At 45.7% G+C, this 25,942-nt stretch overlaps 1 protein-coding gene across 6 annotated transcripts in view; it reads right to left on the bottom strand.

Moving 5' to 3' along the window:
• Positions 1-25,942, bottom strand: part of ELF1 (E74 like ETS transcription factor 1) — a 520,762-nt gene that overhangs the window by 45,274 nt on the left and 449,546 nt on the right. For all 6 annotated transcript variants that reach the window (XM_029602968.1, XM_029602967.1, XM_029602973.1 and 3 more), the window contains 2 exons: positions 25,691-25,855; positions 12,729-12,809 (listed from right to left, as the gene is read on the bottom strand). In XM_029602968.1, the coding sequence (XP_029458828.1) occupies positions 12,729-12,809; positions 25,691-25,855 (246 nt within the window). The remainder of the gene's footprint in view (positions 1-12,728; positions 12,810-25,690; positions 25,856-25,942) is intronic.

The following is a 25,942-nucleotide window of genomic DNA, read 5'->3' as shown; positions in this document are numbered from 1 at the left end:
TGGCACATGTTGCTGGGTTCTATATTAGCTGTCACCAGTCATGAAAAGGATGTTAGTATTATTGTGGACAGTACATAAGAACATAAGATATGCCATACTGGGTCCAGACCATGGGTCCATCAAGTCTAGCAGCCTGTGTCCAGCAGTGGCCAATCTGAATCACAAGTACCTGGCAAGTACCCAAACATTAAATAGATCCCATGCTACTAATGCTGGTAACAAACAGTAGCTATTCCTTATTGATTAATAGCAGTTTATGAACTTCTCCAAACCTTTTTTAAACCCAGTTATACTATTGCTGTAACCACATCCAGAGCTTAATTATGCATTGAGTGAAAAATAATTTTCTCCAACTTATTTCAAATGTGCTACTTGCTGACTTCATGGAGTACCCCTTAGTCCTTCTATTATCTGAGTAAATAACTGATTTACATTAACCTCTATCATATCCCCCCTCAGCCATCTCTTCTCCAAGCTGAATAGCCCTAACCTTTTTAGTCTTTCCTCATAGGGGAGACATTCCATGCCCTCTTATCAATTTGGTCGCCCTTCTCTATAGTTTCTCCAGTGCAATTATATCTTTTTTGAGATGCGGCGACCAGAATTGCACACATTATTCAAGGTGCAGTCACACCATGGAGCAATACAGAGGTATTATGACATCCACTGTTTTATTTGCCTTTCTCTTCCTAATAATTCCTAATGTTGTTTGCTTTTTTAACCGCCACAGCACACTGAGCCAACAATTTCAATGTACTATCCACTATGAATCCTAGATCTCTTTCCTGGATGGTAACTCCTAATAAGAAATCTAACGTCATGTAACTATAGCAACGGTTATGTTTTCCTACATGCATCACCTTGCACTTGTCCACATTAAATTTAATCTGTCATTTGGACATCCAATCATCCATCCTCACAAGGTCCTCCTGCAATTTATCACAATCCACTTAATTTTGTGTCATCTGCAAATTTGATCACCTCACTCATTGTACTCCTTTCCAGATCATTTATAAATAGATTAAAAAGCACCAGTCCAAGTACAGATCCGTGAGGCACTCCACTGATTACCTTTATTCACCATGAAAACTGACCATTTAATCCTACTCTCTTTTTCCTGTCTTTTAACCAGTTTGCAATCCACAAGAGGACAAAATCCTATGACTTTTTAGTTTTCTTAGAAGCCTCTCATGAGGGACTTTATCGAACACCTTCTGTTTTTCTCTTCTCTAATGTATATTGTATACTGTTAATTTTGTGAAATTTTTATATCGTCTCAGTTTGAGCAATATTGTTAAATCTCTGTAAACAGTCTCATTTGTTTGTTGTAAACTGATGTGATATCTTGGCTTGAATGTTGGTATATAAAAATAAATAAATAAATAAAATCTGAATATACCACATCTACCGGTTCACCTTTGTCCACATGTTTATTCACTGCTTCAAAACACTGAAGGAGATTTGTGAGGCAAGACTTCCCTTGGGTAAATCCAAGCTGGCTGTGTCCCATTAAACCATGTCTATCTAAATGTTAAGTGATTTTATTTTTTGTAACAGTTTCTACGATTTTTACGGAACCAAAGTCTCGCTCACTGGTCTATAGTTTCTTGGATCACCCCTGGAGCCCTTTTAAAATATTGGGGTTACATTGGCCATCTTCCAGTCTTCAGGTACAATGGATGATTTTAATGATAGGTTACAAATTAATTGTAATAGATCTGACATTTCATTTTTTAGTTCTTTCAGAACTCTGGGGTGTATACCATCCAGTCCAGGTGATTTACTACTCTTCAGTTTATCAATTTGGCCTACCTACATCTTCCAGGTTCATCGTGATTTAGTTCAGTTCATCTGAATCGTCTCCTTTGAAAACCATCTCCGGAATGGGTATCTCCCCAACATCCTCTTCACTAAACACTGAAGCAAAGAATTTGTTTAGTCTTTCCGCAATGGCCTTATCTTCCCTAAGTGCCCCTTTAACCCCTCAATTGTCTAATGGTCCAACCGACTCCCTCGCAAGCTTTCTGCTTCTGATATATATAAAAAAGTTTTTATTATGAGTTTTGCCTTTATGGCCAGCTTCTTTTCAAATTCTCTCTTAGCCAGTCTTATCAATGTCTTACATTTAACTTGCCAATGCTCATGTTTATCTTATTTTCTTCTGATGGATCCTTCCAATTATTGAATGATGATCTTTTGGCTAAAATAGCCTCTTTCACCTCACTTTTTAACCATGCCAGCAATTGTTTGGCCTTCCTTCCACCTTTCTTAATGCACAGAATACATTTGGACTGCAGTTCTAAGAATGTAATTTTTAACAATGCCCATGCCTGTTGCACACCCTTAACCTTTATAGCTGCACCTTTCAGTTTTTATTTTTAAAACTATCTTTCTCATTTTATCAAAGCTTCTCTTTTTAAAGTTTAGAGCTAGAGCTGTGGCTTTACTTACTGTTCCCCTTCTGGACATTAATTCAAATTTGATCATGCTATGATCACTATTGCCAAGCAGCCCCATCACCATTTCCACTTTCACCAAATCTTATGTTTCACTGAGAATTAGATCTAAAATCGCTCCCTCTCTTGTTGGTTCCTGAACCAATTGCTCCATAAAACTGTCATTTAATCTATGCAAGAACTTTATCTCTCTAGCATGTCCTGATGTTATATTTACTCAGTTAATATTAGGGTAATTGAAATCTCCCATTATTACTGCACTACCAATTTGGTTAGCTTCCCTAATTTCTTTTACCATTTCACTGTTCATCTCATCACTTTGGCCAGGTGGATGGTAGTATAGTGTGAGGGAATGTATAGCCATCTCCCTCAATCTACCTTAAAGGTTCATGCTCAGATGTCCTGTCCAGTCCTCCTTAAGCTTGGGCTCCCCAAGATATCCTGGGAGGAGTTTAAACCCTGAGCATAAAACTTAAGGGCCTAGACAGGCTAGATGGGCCCCAGGGAGCTGACGGAGTCCCAGACTACAGAGAGACACTTATTTGTGAGGTGGGTAAACCTGTATGTGTTTAAGCCAGAGTCTGCCCAAGTTCAAAGTGCCTGCTTTATTGTTTGCTGTCAAATGTTTACTGTCTCATATCACTGTAAATAAAGAGACTTAAAGCACAGCTAGAATGTATGTATGCATGCATGTCTCTGGCTGTACCACGCCATTGACTGTCCTGTGCCACATATACTCCTATCGCTATACTCTTCCCCAATACATAAGGGATTTCTATCCATAAAGATTCAGTTGTGCATTTAGTCTCTTGCAGGATCTTTATCCTGTTGGACTCTATGACATCCCAGTCATAAAGTGCCACCCTACCACCAAGTTGCTCCTCTCTATCATTGCGTCATAATTTGTACCCTGGTATAGCAGTATCCCATTTGTTATCCTCCTTTCACCATATCTTTGAGAAGGCATTAATTCTATGTCATCAATTTCTACTATACACTCTAACTCTCCCATCTTACTTCTTAGACTTCTGGCACTAGCATACAAACATTTCAAAGTGTGTTTTTTTTTATCTGTGTTAACATTCAGCTTTTCAGTTGACAGGGATAATTTGGAATCTTTTAGCTCAAGTGATTCTTTACTTATCGGCACATGGGCTACTTTTCTTATTATTGGAACCTCTCTGTTGGGATGCCCTAACTCTAATGCTTCATTAGTATCCTTCGAAGATACCTCCTTTGAGTCATGCATTGTGGGCAACTGTTGGCTTTCCCCTTTGTTCTACTTTAAAAGCTGCCCTATTTCCTTTTTAAAGGTTAATGCTAGCAGCCTGGTTCCAGCCTGGTTAAGGTGGAACCCATCCCTTTGGAAAAGACTCCTCCTTTCCCAAAAGGTTCCCCAGTTCCTTACAAAACTGAATCCCTTTTCCTTGCACCATTGTCTCATCCACACTTTGAGACTCTGGAGCTCTACCTGACTCTGGGGACCTGCGCATGGAACAGGTAGCATTTCAGAGAATGCTACCCTGGAGGTTCTGGATTTCAGTTTTCTATTTAAGAGCTTAAATTTGGCTTCCAGAACCTCCCTCCCACATTTTCCTAAGCCATTGGTGCCCACATGTATAATGACAGCTAGCTCCTCCCCAGCACTGTCTAAAATCCTATCTAGATGACATGTGAAATCCACCACCTTTGCACCACGTAGGCATGTTTCCAGGCAATCCTCATTCCAACCAGTCACCCAGCTAGCTACATTCCTAATAATCAAATCACGAACGATGATGGCTAACCTAACCCTGCCCTCCTGGAGACACATCCTCAGTGCGAGAGAACAGTGCATCAGCTGGAAAGCAGGTCCTTGCTACAGGATCATTTCCTGCTGCACCAGGTTGACGCTCTCCAACCAGGAGAACTTCCTCCTTCAAGGCAGCATCAGGGCTGCCAGACTGGCTACTATGTCCCTAAAGGTCTCATCTATATAACTCTCTGGCTGCCTCAGCTCCTCCAGGTCTGCTACTCTAGCCTCCAGAGATTGGACTCGATCTCAGAGAGACATGAGTTCTTTGCACCAGGTGCACACATACAACCTCTCACTGGCAAGTAAAAATTATACATGTGATACTAGATGCAAAAGACTGGAAGGGCCCTCCCCCCCCTCTTGCTGCTGGCCTACTGTCTTCATCTTAATTTTGTTCAGTTCCTAGTTAAGTTTAGGTTGTTTTCCCATAGATAAGCAGCATAAATTAGCCATGCTGTCTGGGACGTCCTCCGGGCCACTAGGTGGCGGAGCTCTCAAACATCACTGAATTTTGCCGTGAGGCGTTCCTGTTTGTATCTTTCCGCGTTTCCCTGAGCCTCCTCAGTCCTTTTTTTTCCGCGCGACTGAGTGTATGCGGAGCGCTCCTTCTCTCTCAGAGAAACTGGTTTTCTGTAAAAAAAAAAAAAAAAAAGGTAAAAACACCGGCATACTTCTGATGCCTCGACCACCAGACTTAAGTTTTGTCAATGTGGCAAAATTATGTCTGCCACTGATGGGCACCACCGGTACTATGTCTGCCTGGGTCCAGACCACAACCAGCCAAATTGTCGAGACTGCGGCCACATGTCCCCCCAGTACCAGTGGGCTGCTCATATCGCCCAACTCCAAGGATCGGCGACGGGTTCCTATGCCCCCTCGGAGGTGTTGACTAGATCCTCTCCAGGGCCACACCGGAAGTCTAAAACACTCTCCCATCATTGGGCCACCTCCACGGACCCCCTGGTCCATCAGAATCAATGCCGAAGCAAGCCCTCGTGAAACCAAGGCATGTCACGGGAGATATGTCATCGGTGCCGAGGAAGCAATCGGCGTCGAAGACGTCGACGCACCGATGCATTGAAGGAACACCGACACATTGAAGCATCACAAGGGCACCAACGTCGAAGACAAGACCCACCGACACACCGCCGACTCCCGCGCTAACCCCTTCGACTCACCACGCTGCAATAGCGTCAGCATCGACACAGCCAACAAAGGCAGCTTCCAGGCCACCGAAGAAACACTCCTCGGGACATAAATGGCCCAGGGAGCCTTTTCCTCTTCTTGTTGTAGATTCAGAGGGGGATCTTTCTTCTCCTAGAATCGCCTGCAGTTCCTCAGCCTCGTCAGACATTTTCTCTGATCTCTCCATGGTCTCACACCACCAAAGTGGATCAAGCCTTTAGGACCCACTGTTTGAAAAGGACAGGAGCCCCCCTGTGGACATCACTCAACCCAGGGACCCTGACAGCGACATCCTGCGGGCAGCAATACCCCCAAGTGGCATTCCAACCCAACCAAGGCCACCCACTTCGGCAGACTTAGTCTCCCAAGCCATGTCACAGATCTCTATGATCCTGACTCAATTCCTAACATCCATTGAACAGCAAAGTCAACAACTGCCCGGAAAGCCCATTGATGCTCCAATGTCACCGTGGGGCAGCCCAGGCTCTTCGCCCATCGACGAACCTCGGCAGCAGTCTCCTGCAGAAGACTCCCCCCAGCCATCTTCTCACCAGGTTCCTCCATGGGATACCCATCAAATCCCACGGAAATTCCACCTGAGCCCATTTTCCCCCGGAGGATCTCTCCTACTCGAAATTCCTGGAGAAAGTGGGCCAACACCTGGATGTAGAGACGCAGAAGGTCCCAGACCCCAGGCAGGAGATGATGGGAATCTTAAAAATTTTCGACACTCCTGCTGAACCTACAGCATTGCCTTCCCATGCGGTCTTAGATTCAGTAATGACCAAAGCATGGGAATCCCCCTTCTTGGGACAACCAACTTCCTGAAAGATGGATCTCAAATACCGCATCTGGGAGTTTCCGTTTTACTCAATGATCCAGTTCCCTCATGCATCCGTCAATGTGGAGTCAGCGATGCATAGGGCAAAGAAATCTAGACTCCACTCAAATACCCCCCCCCCCCCCCGGCAAGGACTGCAAATATCTTGATAACTTTGGCAAGAAAACATTTCAGTTGGGAATGTTAAACGCGAAGCAACAGCACCACCAATTCTACGTGACGCAGTATCTGATTGAATGCCTCCAGTCCCTAAAGCCCCTGTTACAGGCCTCGTCCCCGGATGATCGACTCCAACAGGAGTTCCATGACATGGAGGAAGGCCTAAGTCACCTCCTTCGCTCAATATACGAAGTCTTTGATACTTCAGCAAAAACCACTGCCAACGCCATGGCAGCGTGCCACTTAGCATGGCTACGAGCGAGCGCCATTAGAGATGACATTCATGAAAAACAGGCGGATCTTCCTTGTCTTCCAGACAATCTTTTTCAAGACAAGCTGACAGAGACAGTGGCAAAACTCAAGGAGCAGAAGGTGGCTGTCCTATCATTGACCGCCCCTCCCGAAGGTCCTTCATCCAGGCGCCCCTTTTCCTCATATAGGAAAACAACCTACACTCGACGGACATATACACTATATCAGTCTTATCGGCCCTCCTTATACCAACCAAGCTGTCAGCAGCCCTTCCAGCAGCACGGGCCACGTCAGCGCCCTCGCCCACCTTGGCAATCTGCAGACCCTCATCCCCCGAAAGCCCAGCAGGGTTTTTAGGAACGTCTTCCCCACCGCTACCACCACCTGTAGTAGGAGGCAGGTTATCCCAGTTTCTTCCAGCCTGGGACAGCATCACATCCGACCGTTGAGTCCTAATCATCATACGAGATGGATATTCCCTCAATTTCCTCTCTCTTCCAACCTTACCGCACCTAGTCCACCAGAAACATCACAATGCACACCACGGATCTCTGCTTCAGGAGATCAACCATCTTCTCCAACAATAGGGCTTTCGAGAGTTGCCTCCCTCGCAATTCCAACAAGGTTTCTATTCTCAATACGTCCACATTCCCAAGAAGTCCAGGGGCCTCCGGCCAATCCTGGCCCTACACCTTCTCAACAAGTACTTACAGAGGGAAAAATTCAAGATGACATCCTTCAAATCCATCCTACCTTTTCTTCGACCCAGGGATTGGATGTGCTCACTGGATTGGAAAGATACATATGCTCATATACCAATGCATCCTGCCTCTTGGCAATTCCTCTGTTTCATTGTGAACGGGCAGCACTTCCAGTACAAGGTTCACCCATTCGGCCTCTCCTCCGCCCCCAGAGTCTTCACAAAATGCCTAGAGGTGGTGAACCTCCATCGACAGGGCATCCAGATATTTCCTTACCTGGATGACTGGCTACTTGTGGCCCCCAACCAATCCACTCTCTGAAACAATCTTCTTCAAACCATATCTTGCCTAGACAATCTAGGCCTCCTCGTAAACTACGAGAAGTCAAATCTGCAACCTACTCAAATCTTACAGTTCATCGGGACTCATATCGACACCATTCAAGACAGAGCCTTCTTTCCAAAATCCCAGGTGCTTGCTCTGACGACACTTGCTGGTCGCCTCCAAAAGACCACAACTGCCCCAGCCTGCCAAATCCTCACTATTCTGGGACACATTGCAGCATTCATCTATGTCATACCTCACAAGCAACTGCATATGTGACGGTTGCAATGGGGCCTGAAAACCCAATGGAGCCAGTTCTTCAGCCCCCTCTCCGCCCCGATCAAACTAAAATCCAGCATGAAGAGGGACCTGCGGTGGTGGATGACACCATCGGCGCTAGAGACAGGATTGCCTCTTCCACCCCCTCATCATATGGTCCTCACCATGGACGCTTCCACCACAGGTTGGGGAGCCCACCTCACCCACCTACAGATTCAAGGACTGTGGTCCAAATGGGATTGAATACAATAAATAAACCTCCTGGAGCTCCAAGCCATCTGAAATGCCCTCCAGGCTTTCGAGCAGACCCTCTGCGGACACTGTCATGATCCACACAGACAACCAAGTCACCATATTTTACATAAACAAGGGAGGGGGGTCAGATTCCTGGAGCCTTTGCAGAGAAGCCTTAGAGATCCTGGAATGGGCAAACAGCAGAGCCATCTCCCTACAGGCCACTTACCTGCCCGGAGTCAACAACTCCAGAGCAAACAAAATGAGCAGAATCTTTCACCCCCACAAGTGAGAACTCCATCAAGATGTGGCCAATCAAATTTTTTCCACTTGGGCTCTTCCCCAGATCGACCTCTTCGCAACAGAACAAAACAGAAAAAAGTAAACCTCTTTTGCTTGGTGTACCACAGTGCACACTGACTGGCACAGGACGCGTTCCTCATAGATTGGATGAAGGGCTTGCTTTACACTTTCCCTCCGATACCTCTCATCTCCCGCACAATCCAGAGGTGCATCGCAGACAACGCAGACTTGATACTTATCGCCCCAGTGTGGGCACGTTAGCCGTGATACAGCTACCTAGTCCGACTGTCGACACACCAACTGATCCCCCTGGGCAACAGCCCACACCTATTCACCCAGGAAGGGGGATCTCTGCTTCACCCATCTCTGAATCTCACTGCGTGGAGATTGAAAGGCTCGTATTCCAAGACCTGAACATTTCTCCTCATCTTCAGGATATTTTAGTCTCCTCCAGGAAACCCTTGACTAGACTCAGTTACCAACGGAATGGGCACGTTACGCTTCCTAGTGCTCAGCCAAAGGAGCAGATCCACTCACTTGCCCGCCAGAACATCCTGGATTATCTCCATCTACTTTACCGTGAAGGGCTCGCCACAGCCTCTGTTCGAGTGCACCTCAGTGCCATAGCTGCTTACCACACTCCTCTCAATGAAGAATCTATATCTTGTCACCCGCTCGTCTCCAGATTCATGAAAGGGATCCGCTCTGGCCTCCAACTCAGAAGCCTCCAGTTCCATGGGACATAAACATAGTGTTGTAACAACTCATGTGACCACTCTTTGAACCATTGGACACTTGTCATCCCAGGTTCCTCTCCTGGAAAGTGCTATTTTTGGTCGCCCTCACCTCCGCAAGGCATATCAGCGAGCTAGAAGCCTTAGTTCACTACCCGCCCTACCTAGATTTTTACCATGACAAGGTTACGCTGCGTACGCATCCCAACTTCCTACCAAAAGTTTCTGCTTTCCACATCAACCAAACCATGTCCCTCCTGACCTTCTACCCAAAACCTCATGCGAACAAGGGCGAGCGAAGACTCCACACATTAGATTGCAAATGAGCACTCGCTTATTATAAACAGCGCACTCATTCTGACCACAGAGCCTCTCAGCTCTTTCTCTCCTTCAACTCGAATGCCCCAGGATTCCCTGTATCCAAGAGAACACTATCATCCTGGATCTCGAACTGCATTCAATTTTGCTACAAAAAACGCTCAGAGACCCTGTCCGCCACACCCAAGGCACTCCAGCTCCATGCTATGGCTGCTTCAATAGCTCATCTCCACGAAGTGCCTCTTCTGGACATTTGGAAGGCAGCCGCCTGGTCCTCACTGCATAAGTTCACGTCCCACTACTGTTTAGACAAGCAGACTGCAGACGATGCATGCATGGGGCGGACTATTCTCAAGTCAGGCACATCTTGAGCACAGCGACAGCAGTACATGAGAACTGTCCACCTCCTGTTTACCATATTGAGTGCACTAATCTTCTCTTCATCATAGACACATGATATGGACAATTTTTGCTCAATACTCAGCTGGGGACGTCCAGACAGCACGGCTAATTCATGCTACTTATCTTTGGGAAAAGAGCAACTTTGCTTACCATAATTGGTGTTTTCCATAGATAGCAGATGAATTAGCCATGCTCACCTGCCCGCCTCCCCGTACAGTTCCAGCATTGCATCTCGTCTTGCTTGGTTACGGACTGAGGAGACTCGGGGAAATGCAAGAAGATACAAGCTGGAACACCTCACTGAAAGTTCACTGATCTTTGAGAGCTCCGCCACCTAGTGGCACAGAGGACGTCCTGGACAGCATGGCTAATTCATCTGCTATCTACGGAAAACACCGTTTACGGTAAGCAAACTTGCTCTTATGGGAGTAGGAATACATACAATTAGAATCCTTTAAATGTACTAGTGTATTCACTTTTTGTCTGGTAGTGACCTAAAAGGGGATGATTACATTCTTGATAAGGCCTGGGGCAATTCTGAGTTTAAATTAAAAGGCTAATTTTTTTTTTTTTTAACCGAAAGTGTCTCCTGCCTATAAATCAAAGGATGAGTTAGGGGTGGGTGGGAGGAAGTAAAATACAAACAAACTCCTGCTTTTGCCTGCTTCTGACTAGCTATTTAATACAAACACACAAACTCCTGGCTTTTAGAATTTTCAGCCCAGAGTGCAACAGCAGTTAAAAAAAAGTATGTAGAATGTTAGGTTTTATTAGGAGAGAAATGGAAAACAAAACAGAGGATATAATAATGCCTCTATAACAATCTATAGTACAACTGTACTTTGAGTACTGTGTTCAGTTCTGCTCATTTCATCTCAATAAAGATATAGTGGAACTAGAAAAGGTATAGATAAGGGCAACCAACATGATAAAAGGGGATGGAACAATTCCCTAATGGTTAAACAGATTACGGCTCTTTAGCCTGGAGAAGAAAGAGCGGTTGCGACCATTGCTGCTCGACGTCTCCACTCCGCCCTCCTCACCTCTTGGCGACTCCCTCTTGCTCAAGTGGAAGGTTGGCCGCCGTGGCGTCTCTCTGCCATCTTCCTCTGGCATCCCCGGAGCGGCTCGACACTGCAATCTGCCATGATTCACAAGGGCCTAAGGGCATGCGGCGCGGCACGGCCCTGACTGATGTACCGGCAGTGGCACGAACCTCAGGGGCGTCCCCCTGAGATGACATCATCAGTACCGGATATATAAGGTCTTAGAAATCGCTAACTAATCGAGTTAGCAAGGAGTTGAATAGGAGTTGGTTACGAAACAGTTTCGCTCTCTCCAAGCTACTCTGCCTCCTCGGACTTACCAGGGGTACCCGCTCCTCAGGGGCCTCGCTCTCTCTTTGTTTTTCAGGTCACAGTCAGGAACCGGCACTCGCTCCTTGAGGGCCCATGTTCCCGGACTGGTTGCTGAATACTCTTCCTGCCTGGAAGTCATCGCTGCCTATTACACCAGTGAGATATCTCTCTCTCTCAAAGCTTACCCTGGAACCAGGGTACCCTGGAATACCCTGGAACCAGCTTACCCTGGAACCAGGTACTCGCTCCTCGAGGGCCTAACCTATTCCAACACCTGGACACTAGAGACTATTGTGTGAGTATTACCATGAAGGCTCTGTTCCTGAACAATGCATACCCTGCCTACTCACTATATTCAGTTTCTCTACAGCTCAGTTATCCAGGATCACTATTCCAGTACCTGAAGGACTACAGCCCTGCCGGGCACTTCCAGCTCACTACTGCCACCTCCGGTGGTTCAATATACTGTTTAATAAAAGAACTAGTGTGTGTCTGTCTCCATACTCTGAGCCTGACCGGTGGTCCCTCTCGGGATCTTCCCCCGGGGGTGTGGTCATCTGCCACCGGCCCAAGGATCCACCCACAACTACCTCAAACACCAACAAGAGCTGAATGGAGATATGATAGAGGTCTACAAAATCTTGAGTGGGGTAGAATAGGTAAACAAGGAACAATTATTTACCCTTTCAAAGTGTACTAGGAGACAAATCAGCAAACTATTGTTTTCACTTAGCATACAATCAAACTATGGAATTTGTTCCCAGAGGAGTTAGTGAAAACAATTAGCATAACTGAGTTTAAAAAGGGTTTAGACAAGGATGCTGGACTTGATGGATCTTTGGTCTGATCCAACATGGCATTTCTTATGTTCTTAAACTGCATGGAGCCACAATTATAACCCTAAACGGAAAAAGAAGCACAGAATGGCAATTATAAACCTAAATATCTTACTGGACAGACTGGATGAGTCATTTTCTGTGTTCCTATACTATTTACAATGAAGCTACATTCTAAGCTGCAGGTGGACATAAAATGAGTATTAATTATTTTTTATATACATTTTTGAACTTCGCCGATTTACAATTGAAACAATGTAGTTACTAGTAAAAGTCAGCCAAATCAAGTTTTGTGCAAAGTCTTGGATTAAAAGAACCACTTTTGATCTGTTTTAGTTTTAAGATTCCCTGTATAAATTCAGTAAAGTCTTTCTGGTCAGAGTGATGCCTTTGAAGATTCAGAAACACAGAAGAGTTCAGCTTTCCATCACTATCCTAATCATTTTGGAGGCTTTGTAACACACTGCTCTTAGAAGAGAAACACATTCTATTAACTGTATAAACAATGGATAGTTTGCTTCAATAAAGCATGTTAAAATCCTGGACGCTACCTTTTCCATCTTTGTTCCTCTTTTTCACTGAGATGTTTGGTGTTGTAGGTGATTCAGGGCGAGGAGTTTTTGGTTTTCTCCCTAAAACAAATAAAAATTTCATATAAATATAATTTTAAAAAACTGGGAAGGAATTGCCATAATTGACTTCTTGTATCTCAGAATAAATGGTAGATCCCCAACATTCTCATCCATCTTAAAAGAGAATACCACAGATCTTTTTTCCTGGTAATCACTTGCTATAGGAGGCTGTGGTTTTTGAAAAGTTCATCTGTTCTAAAAACTAGTTCTTTAATATTTGGCATTGTAGCTTTCCTTTCTGATATCCTTGCACTTAAGCACTTCCTGCAATGACATTGAAAGCCAAGGTCCCATCATCACAGTACTACTGGAATCAATGACAAGCACTAGTACAAAAAGTATAATAAAAACAGCATTAGCTGACAAGTATAATTTTATTTTTGGCTAGTGCAGATGAATCTAAAATTTCATGTCCTGACATAAAAAAAAAAAAGATTTATTTTGATTCTTTTAGTAGTTTCACAGCTTTATAAACTGCTGTTTAGAGCTTTTTTTTTCCCCTCTCTCTAATTTTTTGAGAACTATGCAATGTATGAAACCTCTAGGAAGAATGCTCAGAGCTGTTTCCTGAACACTGAAGCCAGCAGGCATATCTCCAAGGAACAAACTGAGCATTGTATTTGCTATTTTAATTTTAGCTTCTACTTTTGAAGCAGCCATTTCTGCCAATGCAGATCACATAAATTAATTTGAATTGACTCTATGGTTCTGTGCTTCAATAAATCATGGAATCCTCTCATATTATTCGGTTTTGACAAATAACATGCTATGAAAAAAAAATGGTGAACTTTAGAATATTCTAATTTTGAAATTTTGAAATACTGTATAACAAAAAATAAACCAAACTATGCAGACATCATTTTTATATTTCAACGTCAAATTGCATTCTTAACTAGAGATGTGAATCAGAACCGGAATCTGATCGGTTCCGGTTCCGATCCAAATCTTAAAATTTTTATTGCCCAGCCCGATTTGAGTTCTGATTATCGGCTGCGCCCGATCCGATAATCAAAAAACCCTCCCCCACCCTCCCGAACCCCCAAAAAAGGTTTTAAAATTACCTGGTGGTCCATGGGGAGCGCGGGGAGCGATCTCCCGCTCTCAGGCCATCGGCTGCGTTAATAAAAATGGTGCTGATGGCCCTTTGCCCTTACCATGTGACAGGGCAAAGGTAGCGCCAGCGCCATTTTGAATATTGGCAATACGGCCTGAGTGCAGGAGATCGCTCCCGGACCCCCGCTGGACCCCCAGGGACTTTTGGCCAGCTTGGTAGGGCCATCGGCGCCATTTTTATTAACGCAGCCGATGGCCTGAGAGCGGGAGATCGCTCCCCCGCGCTCCTGCTGTACCACCAGGTAATTTTAAAAGGTTTTTTTTTGGGGGGGGGGAGGTTAAGGGGGTCATTTTAAAGGGTCGGGTGGGTTTTTTTTTAATCGGGTCATCGGCGCCATTTATATTAGTGGCAGCCAAAATGGCGCCATTGGCCCGAGAGCGGGAGATCGTGCCGGGACCCCCCCCACTGGACCACCAGGTAATTTAAAACATTTTGGGGGGGTTCAGGAGGGTGGGGGGATTTGTGTTAAAGGATCGGGGTGGGTTTAGGGGTTGTTTTGGTGTGCCGGTTTTCCCGTCCTCCCCCCTCCCTTCTCCCCCTTCTCCGATTTACGATTTTTCACAATAAATCGGGGGAATTTCTATTGTATTGCGACTAACGATTTTTGACGATTTAAAAAATATCTGACGATTTTTTTAAATCGTCAAAAAACGATTCACATCCCTATTCTTAACATTTTCTTTTTTTGTTGCTCTTTTCTCTGGGGTACCTATTCAGTCACTGTCAGGACAGATAAACTTATCTGGCAAACTCTGGAGGTATATTCAATGGTGCAGCCGAACTATAGCAAATGTTGCTTACCTGCAACAGGTGTTCTCACAGGACAGCAGGATGTTAGTCTTCACACATATGGGTGATATCACAGGATGGAGCCCAATCATGGAACACATTTGTCAAAGTTTCCAGAACTTTGACTGGCCCCTACTGGGCATTCCCAGCATGGCATCAACCCTGCAGCCAGCAGGGGTCCCCCTTCAGTCTTGTTTGAAAGCTACAGGCAGTGCCGAAAAATAAAATAAGAAAATGTTACGAACTCAACACTGCGGGGTGGCGGGCGGGTTTCGTGAGGACTAACATCCTGCTGTCCTGTGAGAACACCTGTTACAGGTAAGCAACATTTGCTTTCTCACAGGACAAGCAGGATGGTAGTCCTCACATATGGATGAGTACCGAGCTGAGGATGTCCGAGAAACGCACCAAATGTACCCAGGTGTGCGAAGCACTAGGACTGGGATAAAATTTGGTCGAGGGCATCCTGAACCCTAACGGGCAGGCGGAAGGGTGTTGGTACGTCACGTTGTAAACAGGTTACGAAGGACAGATTTGGCGAAGATGGAATCTTGTCTTCTGGCTTTGTCCAAGCAATAGTGGGCTGCAAAGGTGTGGAGAGAACTCCAAGTGGCAGCCCTACAAATGTCAGGAAGCGGCACCGATCATAGGTGAGCTACTGAAGTCGCCATGGCCCACACAGAGTGTGCTTTAACACAGTCTTGAAATGGAATACCTGCTTGCTGATAGCAAAAGGATATGCAGTCCACCAACCAGGAGGAGAGAGTCTGCTTACCCATAGGCTTTTCTAACTTGTTAGGATGGAAAGAGACAAACAATTGAGTGCTTTTCCTGTGGGCAGCTGTATGGTCTAGGTAGAACACTACAGCCCATTTACAGTCAAGGGTATGCAGAGCCTGTTCTCCTGGATTGGAATGGGGCCTGGGAAAAAAGGTAGGTAGGTATGATGGATTTAGATGAAAATCCAAAACTACCTTGGGTAAGAATTTAGGGTGAGTGCGGAGTAGTGCCCGGTCCTGCAGAGGTTTAGTGTAAGGCAGATAGGTAACTAAGGCCTGTAATTCACTAACTCTGCGAGCTGAAGTGATTACCAAAAGGAAAATCACTTTCCATGTCAGATATCGAAGGTCACAGGAGTGAAGAGGTTCGAATGGTGGTTTCATGAGCCGACCCAAAACCAGGTTAAGGTCCCAAGAAGGGGCCGTAGGATGGAGTGGGGGCTTGAGGTGAAGCAAGCCTTTCAGAAAACGTGTTATAAGGGGTTGTACTGATATAGGAATATCCACGACACCTTTATGGAAGGTGGCTACCGCCCTGACATGCATCCTGATGGAAGACTTTTTTAGAACTGACTTTGACAAGTGCCAGAGATAGTCCAAAAACTTTGTGATTGGACAGGTAAAGGGGTCAAGGGACTGAGAAGTGCACCATGACGTAAACCTGTTCCATTTGTACGAGTAAGATCTTCTCGTGGAAGACTTCCATGAAGCAATCAAGACACGGGAAACTGGTTCAGAAAGGTTAAGTGGTTGAAGGATTAACCTTTCAACATCCATGCCATCAGGGACAAGGCTTGAAGATTGGGGTGGCGGAGGTACCCGTCGTTTTGAGTGATCAGAAGTGGGTCTTTTCCCAAGGGAATATGCCTGCAAATGGAGAGATCCTGAAGTATTGGAAACCACACTTGGCATGGCCAGTAGGGGGGCTATCAGGATCATGGTTCCCTTGTCCTGACATAAATTCACAAGAGTCTTCGAGAGAAGAGGAAGTGGAGGGAATGCATAAAGTAGACCGGTTGCCCACAAGAGGGAGAATGCGTCTCTTGGCTGATAGTGTTGGCTGCGAGTGAGAGAGCAGAAGTTCTCTACTTTGCGGTTTTGAGGAGACGCAAAGAGGTCTATTTGAGGATATCCCCATTGTTGGAAGATGGAGTTCGCTACTGAGGGGTTGAGAGACCACTCGTGTGGTTGAAAGATGCGACTCAGCTTGTCTGCCAACACATTGTCCACTCCCGGCAACCAGGTGGCCCTGAGGTACATCGAATGGGAGAGGGCTTCTGCCCATATCTGTGCAGCTTCCTGACACAGAAGGAAGGAGCCGGTGCCTCCCTGTTTGTTGATGTACCACATGGCCACCTGGTTGTCTGTTTGGATCAGGATAACTTGATTTGAGAGGCGATCCTGAAATGTCCTGAGAGCATATCTGATTGCTCGAAGCTCCAGGAAATTTATTTGGTGTTTGGTTTCCTCTGGAGACAGAGATCCTTGTGTCTGCAGATTGGCCAGATGGGCTCCCCAGCTGAGCTTGGAAGCATCGGTGGAGAGAGGTAATTGAGGGTCTGGAGCCTGAAAGGGCAAGCCTTGGAGGAGATTGTTCTGATTTCTCCACCAGGCAAGAGACTGACGGAGTGAGTCGGTTATGTGGACAATGGTCAACAGGGGCTGAATGCTTTGTGTCCATTGTGACCGTAGAGACTACTGCATGACTCTCATGGCCAAACAGGCCATTGGTGTGACTTGCACTGAGGATGCCATGTGTCCCAGGAGGATGAGAAAGTGGCGTGCAGTCATGGAGTGCTGAGACTGCAGCTGGTGCGCAAGAGACACGAGAGTGAGAGCTCGCTGTCGAGGTAGAGAAGTCTTTGCCCCAATGAACGACAAGGTTTGAGATGGGACTAAAGAGGATTTGTCGTAATTGACGAAAAATCCTAATGAAATTAGAATGTGTAAGGTTAGATTGAGGGACAACGGAGCAGCTTGCTGAGTGGGAGCTCTGATTAACCAATCGTCTAGATAGGAGTAGACATGAACACCCTGAGTCCTTAGGAAGGCTGCAACCACCACGAGGCATTTCGTGAAGACTTGTGGCGCAGACGCTAGGCCGAATGGAAACACTCGGTACTGGTAGTGCTTGGGGCCTACTAGAAACCTCAAGTATTTGCGATGAGATAGAGTTATCGCAATATGAGTGTATGCGTCCTGGAGATCGAGAGAGCAGAGCCAGTCTCCTCTTTGTAGAAGAGGAAGAAGTGAGCCTAAGGTTACCATCTTGAACTTCTCTCGCTGGAGGTACTTGTTGAGGGCTTGTAGGTCCAGAATAGGACGAACGCTTCTCGATTTTTTGGGGATTAGAAAGTACCGGGAATAGAATCCTAGGCCTTGCTGAGAGTAGGGTAAGGGTTCTATTGCCTTGGACTGGAGAAGGAGGGAGACCTCCTGATCCAGAAGGATGGAGTGATCGGATGTTCTCCACGTTGGTAGAGGTGGGGAGTCCGGTGGCATGGAGAGAAGGTGCAGATGGTAACCTGGAGCAATTATTGCCAGTACCCATTGGTCTGAGGTGATTGAGTGCCATATGTTGTTGAAGTGGCACAATCGACCTCCCACTGGTATGTGAGGCAATGGAAGCTGGCTGTTGCTCTCTAGGTAGAAGTAAAAAACCTGAAGCAGGACCTGGCTGAGGAGCTGCTTGTGGTTTTTGTTTCCGTGTCTGATGAGACTGGGCTTTTTGAAAAGGTCTCGTGGAACGGGATCTGGCTGGTGGCGGGTAGGACTTCTTCGGGTAGAAGAATGACTTTTTAGAGTCCTTTCAGAAGGGCTGTTTTGAAAAGTAGTCAGAAGGTATCAGAGAGAGCTAAGAGTCTCATGATGGTCCTTAAGTTCCGCCTCCGTCCGTTGAATCTGTTCTCCAAACAGATTATCTCCTACACAGGGTAGGTAAGATAACCTGTCTTGTACCTCAGGGCGAAGGTCGGAAGACTTGAGCCAGGCCCATCTCCTTGCCGAAATAGCTGCTGCAGATACTCTAGTAGCAGTATCAAAGATATCATAGGATGATCTGATCTCATGCTTTGTCGAGTATCTGAAACAAAAAAGGCCAATGGACCGTATCAAATGCCTTTTTGGCATCGATAGAGAGTAACAAAAATGGAATTCTCTAGACGCCCACCATAAAATATCAGTGACTTTCCTGACATTATCAGCTGCCATTCTTTGTGGAATAAATCCCACCTGATTTGGGTGGACCAAAGCAGGAAGCAACCCATTTAAATGGTTAGCTAATATGCTGGCTAGGATTTTGAGATTGACATTAATAAGTGATATGGGATGGTAAGACCTACATAATGTAGGATCACGTGCTGGATTTATTATAACGGAAATCCCAGGTAAATTTGAATGAGGTGGGGGGGGGGGGGGGACACACGGACAGACTCCTTCACTTTTAATTCTTTAGCTGGTTCCACTGTCAAACCTTATTCAAGCTCATTGCCTTAGTGGTTTTCTTTTCGCACGAAGGTACACAAACATTTATTTTTCTTCAGGGTTGCTCCGGCTAGCAAATTTATTCCCATGCTTTTCCTAATCCTGAGCAATTCTTTTTATGGGGATAAGCTCTTGCTTTTGGCCTGGACCATGGTGTCATGCTTCATAGTATGTTTAAATGTAGATGCATCCCATGAGGTGAGGCTGTGATAAATCAGACAGGACCAAGGTCTGGGTGTTAAAATAAATTAAATTCTATTTGTCAATAATGTTGAAGTTACATCTGACTGCTGGCACAAGTGTATCTCTATGTAGGTAAGTGTCCTTAGACATATGGGTAGAGCTCCATGGTACTATTTACTGCGGAAAACTCACCCAGCGGGTATCTGGGAATCCTATTTGAGGGGTCCCAAACTTCACAGCAAAAAGTCCTACCTTAGGTCATCTTCTCCTCAGACACCCAGCCTATCCTGGTCCCATAATGTGGAGATCTGGTTAAGGTCTCCCAGTCTTGTTCTTTCATCCTTAAGTGATATTTCTGGGAGGTCTTCTTGTGGGGAAAAGTAAAGGGGGATCAGGCAACCTCAGTACTGCAATCCCAGTGGGGAGGCAGGATCATAAAATCTCCTCACGCTGATCAGATCCAAAAAATACTTCAAAAGTTAAAACTGGATACATCTGTCCTTGCTGTTACACATGGATGATGTCAAAGTGGTGGCTTATTTAGATCCCACAGAATCTGATCTATTTAGGGTGAACTACTGTCTGACTGCCATATCTCATGGCTGACTGATCACAAACATAAGTTAAACATGCATAAATATTAGGTCCTGTTGGTTGCCAGAGGTGACCATCCACTGACTCCTCTTCTTCCTATAGCAGGGGTAGATTTTATTCCAAAGGAGTCAATCTCCTTGGAGTTAAACTGGACTCCAAATTATTAATATCTGATCAAGTTTCCTTTATTATTCGCATCAATTGTGAAATGTGCTTGATAAAAAAGATTTGGAGAGAGTTGTATTTTCGTTGATTTTAGGTTGCATAGATTAATGCAATTCCCCGTATCAGGGGTGCACAGCATGATTATTGATGAAGAATATGTTCTACTGGTAGGAGACAAGAACTGTCCAACAGGACCTCACACTATCATGCTGAGAAAGTATGTAAGGCATTTTAACTTAGTGTAAAAGTGTTTGCAAGTTCTATCAGTTTTAAGCTTAGAATCACATGGCATAAGCACAGCAGATGAGAAGGTGCATGGGCGCAGTTATGTCATATGAACCTTTACAACCTATGAAACTCTTGTAACTACAACTGAAAAGCCAAGAACTTTACACTGTGGTATCTATCATAGTGGATAATGGGGGTTTATCTTTCTTCCCCACTGATTTCTTAACAAACATGGGAATTCTTTCATAGGTCAATCCTTGGATTGATTCATAGCCAGAGTCTGACTATGAAAGAATGAAAAAATCCTATGAAAAAATCCTTGGATTGTACTGTTAGCAAGGTCAGTGGTTACCTAAAAATCAAGATACACAGATAAGCAGAAAAAAGTAGGGCTGCCATAACCACCGGAAGTACAATCTAGAAAAGATACCTTCTCTGTTTTAGACAGCGGTACCTATTTATATCACTCGGACTGTAACATCTCCTTTATCTTCTTAACAAAGACTGTTTAACCTGTCAATCTGTTTGAAAATCAGCCGAACATTACACTACCAAGCTGCAAGCCTTTGAATTACAGTATTTCTGTTTTCCTGATCCAACTTTTTTTCTTTATACAGGGCTCAGATTATAGGACAAGTTAATAAAATTATAGCCAAACCATTAAACAGTATACATTGTAGTAATCTATGCATAAGAAATTTTCTAACCAATTTTTATTCCTTTTACTGGACATTTATGAAGAAAATGTTATTTTAGAAAATACATTCTGATCCAGTACACACAAAATGCAATTCATTATTTTTAAAGATTATATTATCTATTACATCTTAACTTTTAGTATGCGGAAAGCAGAGTTGCTTACCTGTAACAGGTGTTCTCCCAGGACAACAGGATGTTAGTCCTCACATGTGGGTGACATCATCAGAAGGAGCCTGTCACAGAACACTTTTGTCAAGACTGGCACACTGAGCATGCCCAGAATGCCACTAACCCTGTGGCCACACTGGGGGTCCCCCTTCAGTCTCGTTTGTAGCAAAATGTATGAGCGAAAAAATAAAATAAGAAAATGTTATCGGACCCAACTCAGCAAGGTGGCAGACGGGTTTCATGAGGACTAACATCCTGTTGTCCTGGGAGAACACCTGTTACAGGTAAGCAACTCTGCTTTCTCCCAGGACAAGCAGGATGGTAATCCTCACATGTGGGTGAATAGCAAGCTACAGGCTGAGTCAAACAAAGTAGGTCAATCGGCACACAACATGTGCAACAGGCACAACAACTGGGGTGCTGTAGGCCACGATGAGGCAGCCTGAAATTCACAGCGAGTCGAGGTAGGATGAGTTGGGTTTCTACACTGGGATTAAATTCCTTAGGACAGACTGGCCAAAGACAGAGTCTTGTTGTCCAGCCTTGTCTAGACAGTAGTGAGCTGCAAAGGTGTGGAGAGAGCTCCATGTTGCGGCCCTGCAGATGTTGGCAATCGGTACTGAACGGTAGTGTGCTACTGACATTGCCATGGCCCTGTCTGAGTGCACCTTCACTCGTCCTTGAAGCGGAAGGCCTGCTTGTTGGTAGCAGAATTCTATGCAGTCTGCCAACCAGTTGGATAGAGTTTGCTTGCCCACCGCAATTCCAAGTTTGTTTTTGTCTAAAGAAACAAAGAGTTGGGTGGACTTTCTGTGGGCAGTAGTGCGGTCTAAATAGAATGCTAGTGCACACTTATAGTCCAAAGTGTGTAGAGCTCGCTCACCTGGATGAGTGTGAGACCTTGGAAAGAAAGTCGGCAAGACTATGGTCTGATTTAAGTGAAAATATGCTACCACCTTAGGAAGGAATTTAGGGTGAGTTCGGAGAACCACCCGATCATGGAGGAACCTTGTGTAAGGTGAGTAGGTCAGAAGGACCTGTAACTCACTTACCTAGGAAAGTTACTTTCCATATAAGATATCGGAGTTCGCAGGAGTGCAGTGGCTCAAAAGGAGGAAGCATGAGCCATGCAAGAACTACGTTGAGGTCCCATGCCACAACCAGTGGTCGCAGAGATGGCTTAAGCTGTATTAAGCCTCTCATAAATCGACTCACCAGGGGTTGAGCTGTTATCGGGGCATCCCCTATTCCTTGATGGTAAGCAGAGATAGCACTGAGGTGTACTCGTATGGAGGAAGTCTGTAGGCCAGAATCCGAGAGGTGCCAGAGATAATCCAAGAGTGCTGGTGTGGGGCAAGAAAAGGGGTTAAAGTCCCTTTGTGTGCACCACCCTGTAAACCTTTTCCATTTAGAGTGGTAAGACTTCCACATGGAAGGCTTATGTGAAGCTACAAGGACGTGAGATACGCTAGTAGAAAGGTTGAGGTGTTGTAGTATCAACCTTTCAACATCCAGGCCGTCAAGGATAGGGTCTGGAGGTTTGGGTGATGTAGTTTGCCGTGATTCTGTGTTATGAGGTTGGGCACTGTGCCCAGGCGAATGGATTCCTGGACAGCGAGGTCGAGATATATAGGAAACCAGACTTGGCGTGGCCAATACGGGGCTATGAGTATCATTAAGCCTCAGTCCTCCTGTAGCTTCACGAGAGTCTTGCTGATTAGTGGAATTGGAGGGTATGCATAGAGCAGACCTGCAAGTCCAGGGGCAAGCGAAGGCATCCATGGTTGGTGCTTCTTGGTCCCTGGGCAGTGAGCAGAAGCATTCCACTTTGCGGTTCTGGCTGTACACAAAGAGGTCGATGTCCGGTTGACCCCACCTGTGGAAGATTCTGCCCGCAACAAAGGGATTAAGAGACCACTCGTGGGGCTGGAAACTTCGGCTGAGGCGGTCCGCCACTGCATTCTGTGTGCCTGCCAAGTAAGTGGCTCGCAGAAGAATTGAGTGCGACAGGGCCAGGCCCAAATCTGCGCTGCCTCTTGGCAGAGCAGGTAAGAGCATGTGCCCCCCTGTTTGTTAAGGTACCACATTGCTATTTGGTTGTCTGTCTGAATCAAGACTACCATGCTTGAGAGGCAGTCCTTGAATGCATAGAGAACGTACCGCATCGCTCGAAGTTCCAGAAAGTTGATTTGATAGGATGCTTCTGTCTGTGTCCAAGTCCCTTGGGTTTGAAGGCCTTTGACATGGGCTCCCCAACCCAGGTTGGAAGCGTCCGTAGTTAAGGTCACCTGAGGAGCCGGTTGCTTGAAGGGAAGACCTGTTCGTAGGTTGGATTTGTTTGTCCACCAAGCAAAGGACAGACGAAGCCTGTTGGCGGTGTGGACAAGGGACGAAAGCGGCTGAGTGGCTTGCTGCCACTGAGTTTTTAGGGTCCATTGAGTCAGTCTCATTGCTAGTCATGTCATCGGAGTGACATGGACTGTTGATGCCATATGGCCGAGCAACGTGAGTAATTGGCAAGCCGAGGTTGTTTGTCAACTGCAGATAGAGATGGCGAGGTTAGACAGCATGGTTGTGTGGTCCATGGGTAAGAACCCTTTGGCCAATGTGGTGTCTAAGTCTGCTCCTATAAAGGAGAGATGGTGAGACGGTATCAAATGGGATTTCAGATAGTTGATCAGAAACCCCAATGAGTGCAGAAGGTGGATAGTGAGATTGAGTGAGACAAGAGCTCCTTGCCTGGAATGGCTTTTTATGAGCCATTCGTCAAGATATGGAAAAACATTGACACACTTGCGGCATAAGTGTGCAGCCACGACTTCCAGACACTTTGTGAACACTCGAGTCGCTGAGGCCAGGCCGAACAGAAGTACCCTGGTATTGGTAATGCCCATGACTCATACAAATCGCAGGTACTTGCAATGAGGGGGGAAGATAGCTTTACGGGCATAAGCGTCCTGTAGGTCTAGAGAGCAGAGCCAATCCCCCTGTTGTAGTAGGGGAGCATGATGCCGAGAGATACCATTCTGAATCTTTCTTTGTGAAGAAAGATGTTTAAGGAATGGAGGTCCAGAAAAGGGCAGAGGCCTCCGGTCCTTTTTGGGATTAGGAAATAGCAGGAGTAGAACCCTCTCCCTTTCTGAGTCGAGGGAACCGGTTGCACAGCCCTGGCCGACAAAAGGGTCGAAAGCTGACCCCAGAAGTCCTGTGTGATCGTCCTGGCTCCACGCTAGAATGGGAGGGGAGTCTGGGGGTATAGTGGAAAAATTTAGATGGTAACCGTGGGTTATGATGGACAGTACCCATTGGTCCGTGGTAATTGGGCACTAATTGGTTGTGAAGTGCAGAGGCGGCCTCCGACTGGTGGATCAGGTTGTTGGGATTGGGGGGGTGGCTGCTGCTCTCTGGAAAGGAGTCATAATCCAGTCGCAGGACCAGCTTGTGGAGCTGGTTGCGCTCTAGGAGTTCTGATTTGCCGTGCATGTCCTCTCTGAGGGGCCCGAGCAGGTCGTGCCCTGGACATGGGAGGATAATACATATGTGGTCTATAAAATTGTTTCCTGGTGTCTCTATGAATGGCCCTGCGGGCTACGGAGGTTACCTCTGAAGTGATAGTGGGTAGCTGATGCAGGGTTTCATGGTGGCCCTTTAACTGGGCCACTGCGTCTTGAATTTTGTCTCCAAACAGGTTTTCTCCTGTGCATGGTAGATCTGCAAGCTTGTCCTGCCCTTCCGGGCGTAGATCTGAGGCCTTAAGCCAGGCCCAGCATCAAGCACTAATACCCGCTGCCAAGACTCTGGAAGCTGTTTAAAAAGAGTCGTAAGCAGCTCTCACCTCATGTTTACCTGCTTCCAAACCCTTTTGTACGATGGAAGTTAAGGTCTCTTGGTGTTGTGGAGGCAGGGTGTCTGCTAATTCCTGGACTTGTTTCCAGAGATTCCTGTTATATTGGGTCATGTATAATTGGTATGCAGCTATTCGCGCTATCAACATGGACCCTTGATAGACTCTGCGCCCCAATGCATCTAGTGATTTCTGTTCCTTACCAGGAGAAGCAGATGAGTGTGGATGGGATCTTTTAGCCTTCTTTTGGGCTGATTCCACCACTACAGAATGATGGGGCAATTGACTTTTCTGAAAACCTAGGGCTTGCTGGACCAGGTATGTAGCATCCATCTTTCTGTTGACTGGAGGCACAGTTCCTGGATGGTCCCAAAGGTTAAACTTCAAATATTTCCGTGAGGAAAGTTGTGAGAAATTTCTCACAGAGCTCCTAAACTGCGAGGCAACTGCTGCGCGGAAAAAAAGAGACTGAAGGGGCACCCTGTGTGGCTACAAGGGTTAGTGGCATGCTGGGCATGCTCAGTGTGCCAGTCAAAGTTCCAAAAACTTTGACAAATTGTTCCGTGACAGGGCTCCATCTGATGATGTCATCAACATGTGAGGACTACCATCCTGCTTGTCCTGGGAGAAAAAGTATTCTGTTAGAAATATAACAGAAATCTGGTATGATTCTTAGATGAGTAAAGTAAGGCAAGGGCAGATATTGGTACATGCTCACAAAGAGTCACAGGACAGCAAGATTTGGCTTCCTGGATATTCGATGCACTCCTGTCCAAATCTCCTAAATATGGCTTTAGGACCTTGGTAAAGCGCATTGTTTTTAGCATTTCCTCACCTTTCTTTTTCTTGGGTTGCTCTGGAATCAGAATTCCTGGCAATTCCTCAAAATTCTCTTGAAACTGTTGAATTTCCATCACTTCGGGGATCCCGTCCACTGTCACCGATACGTGCGTGATAGGTGCAATAATCAAGTCATCTTCAGAAGCACCAAACATGGTGGCTAAAAAGGAAAACCAGAATACACTATTAACCTTTAGGGTACTACCATAATGAGTCTTTCCAAAATTCCTCTCTTTAAAAGCAATAT

Source organism: Rhinatrema bivittatum, chromosome 5 (genome assembly GCF_901001135.1).
Source record: "Rhinatrema bivittatum chromosome 5, aRhiBiv1.1, whole genome shotgun sequence".
Classification (NCBI taxonomy): domain Eukaryota; kingdom Metazoa; phylum Chordata; class Amphibia; order Gymnophiona; family Rhinatrematidae; genus Rhinatrema; species Rhinatrema bivittatum.
This window is presented reverse-complemented; position numbering and strand designations above follow the sequence as displayed.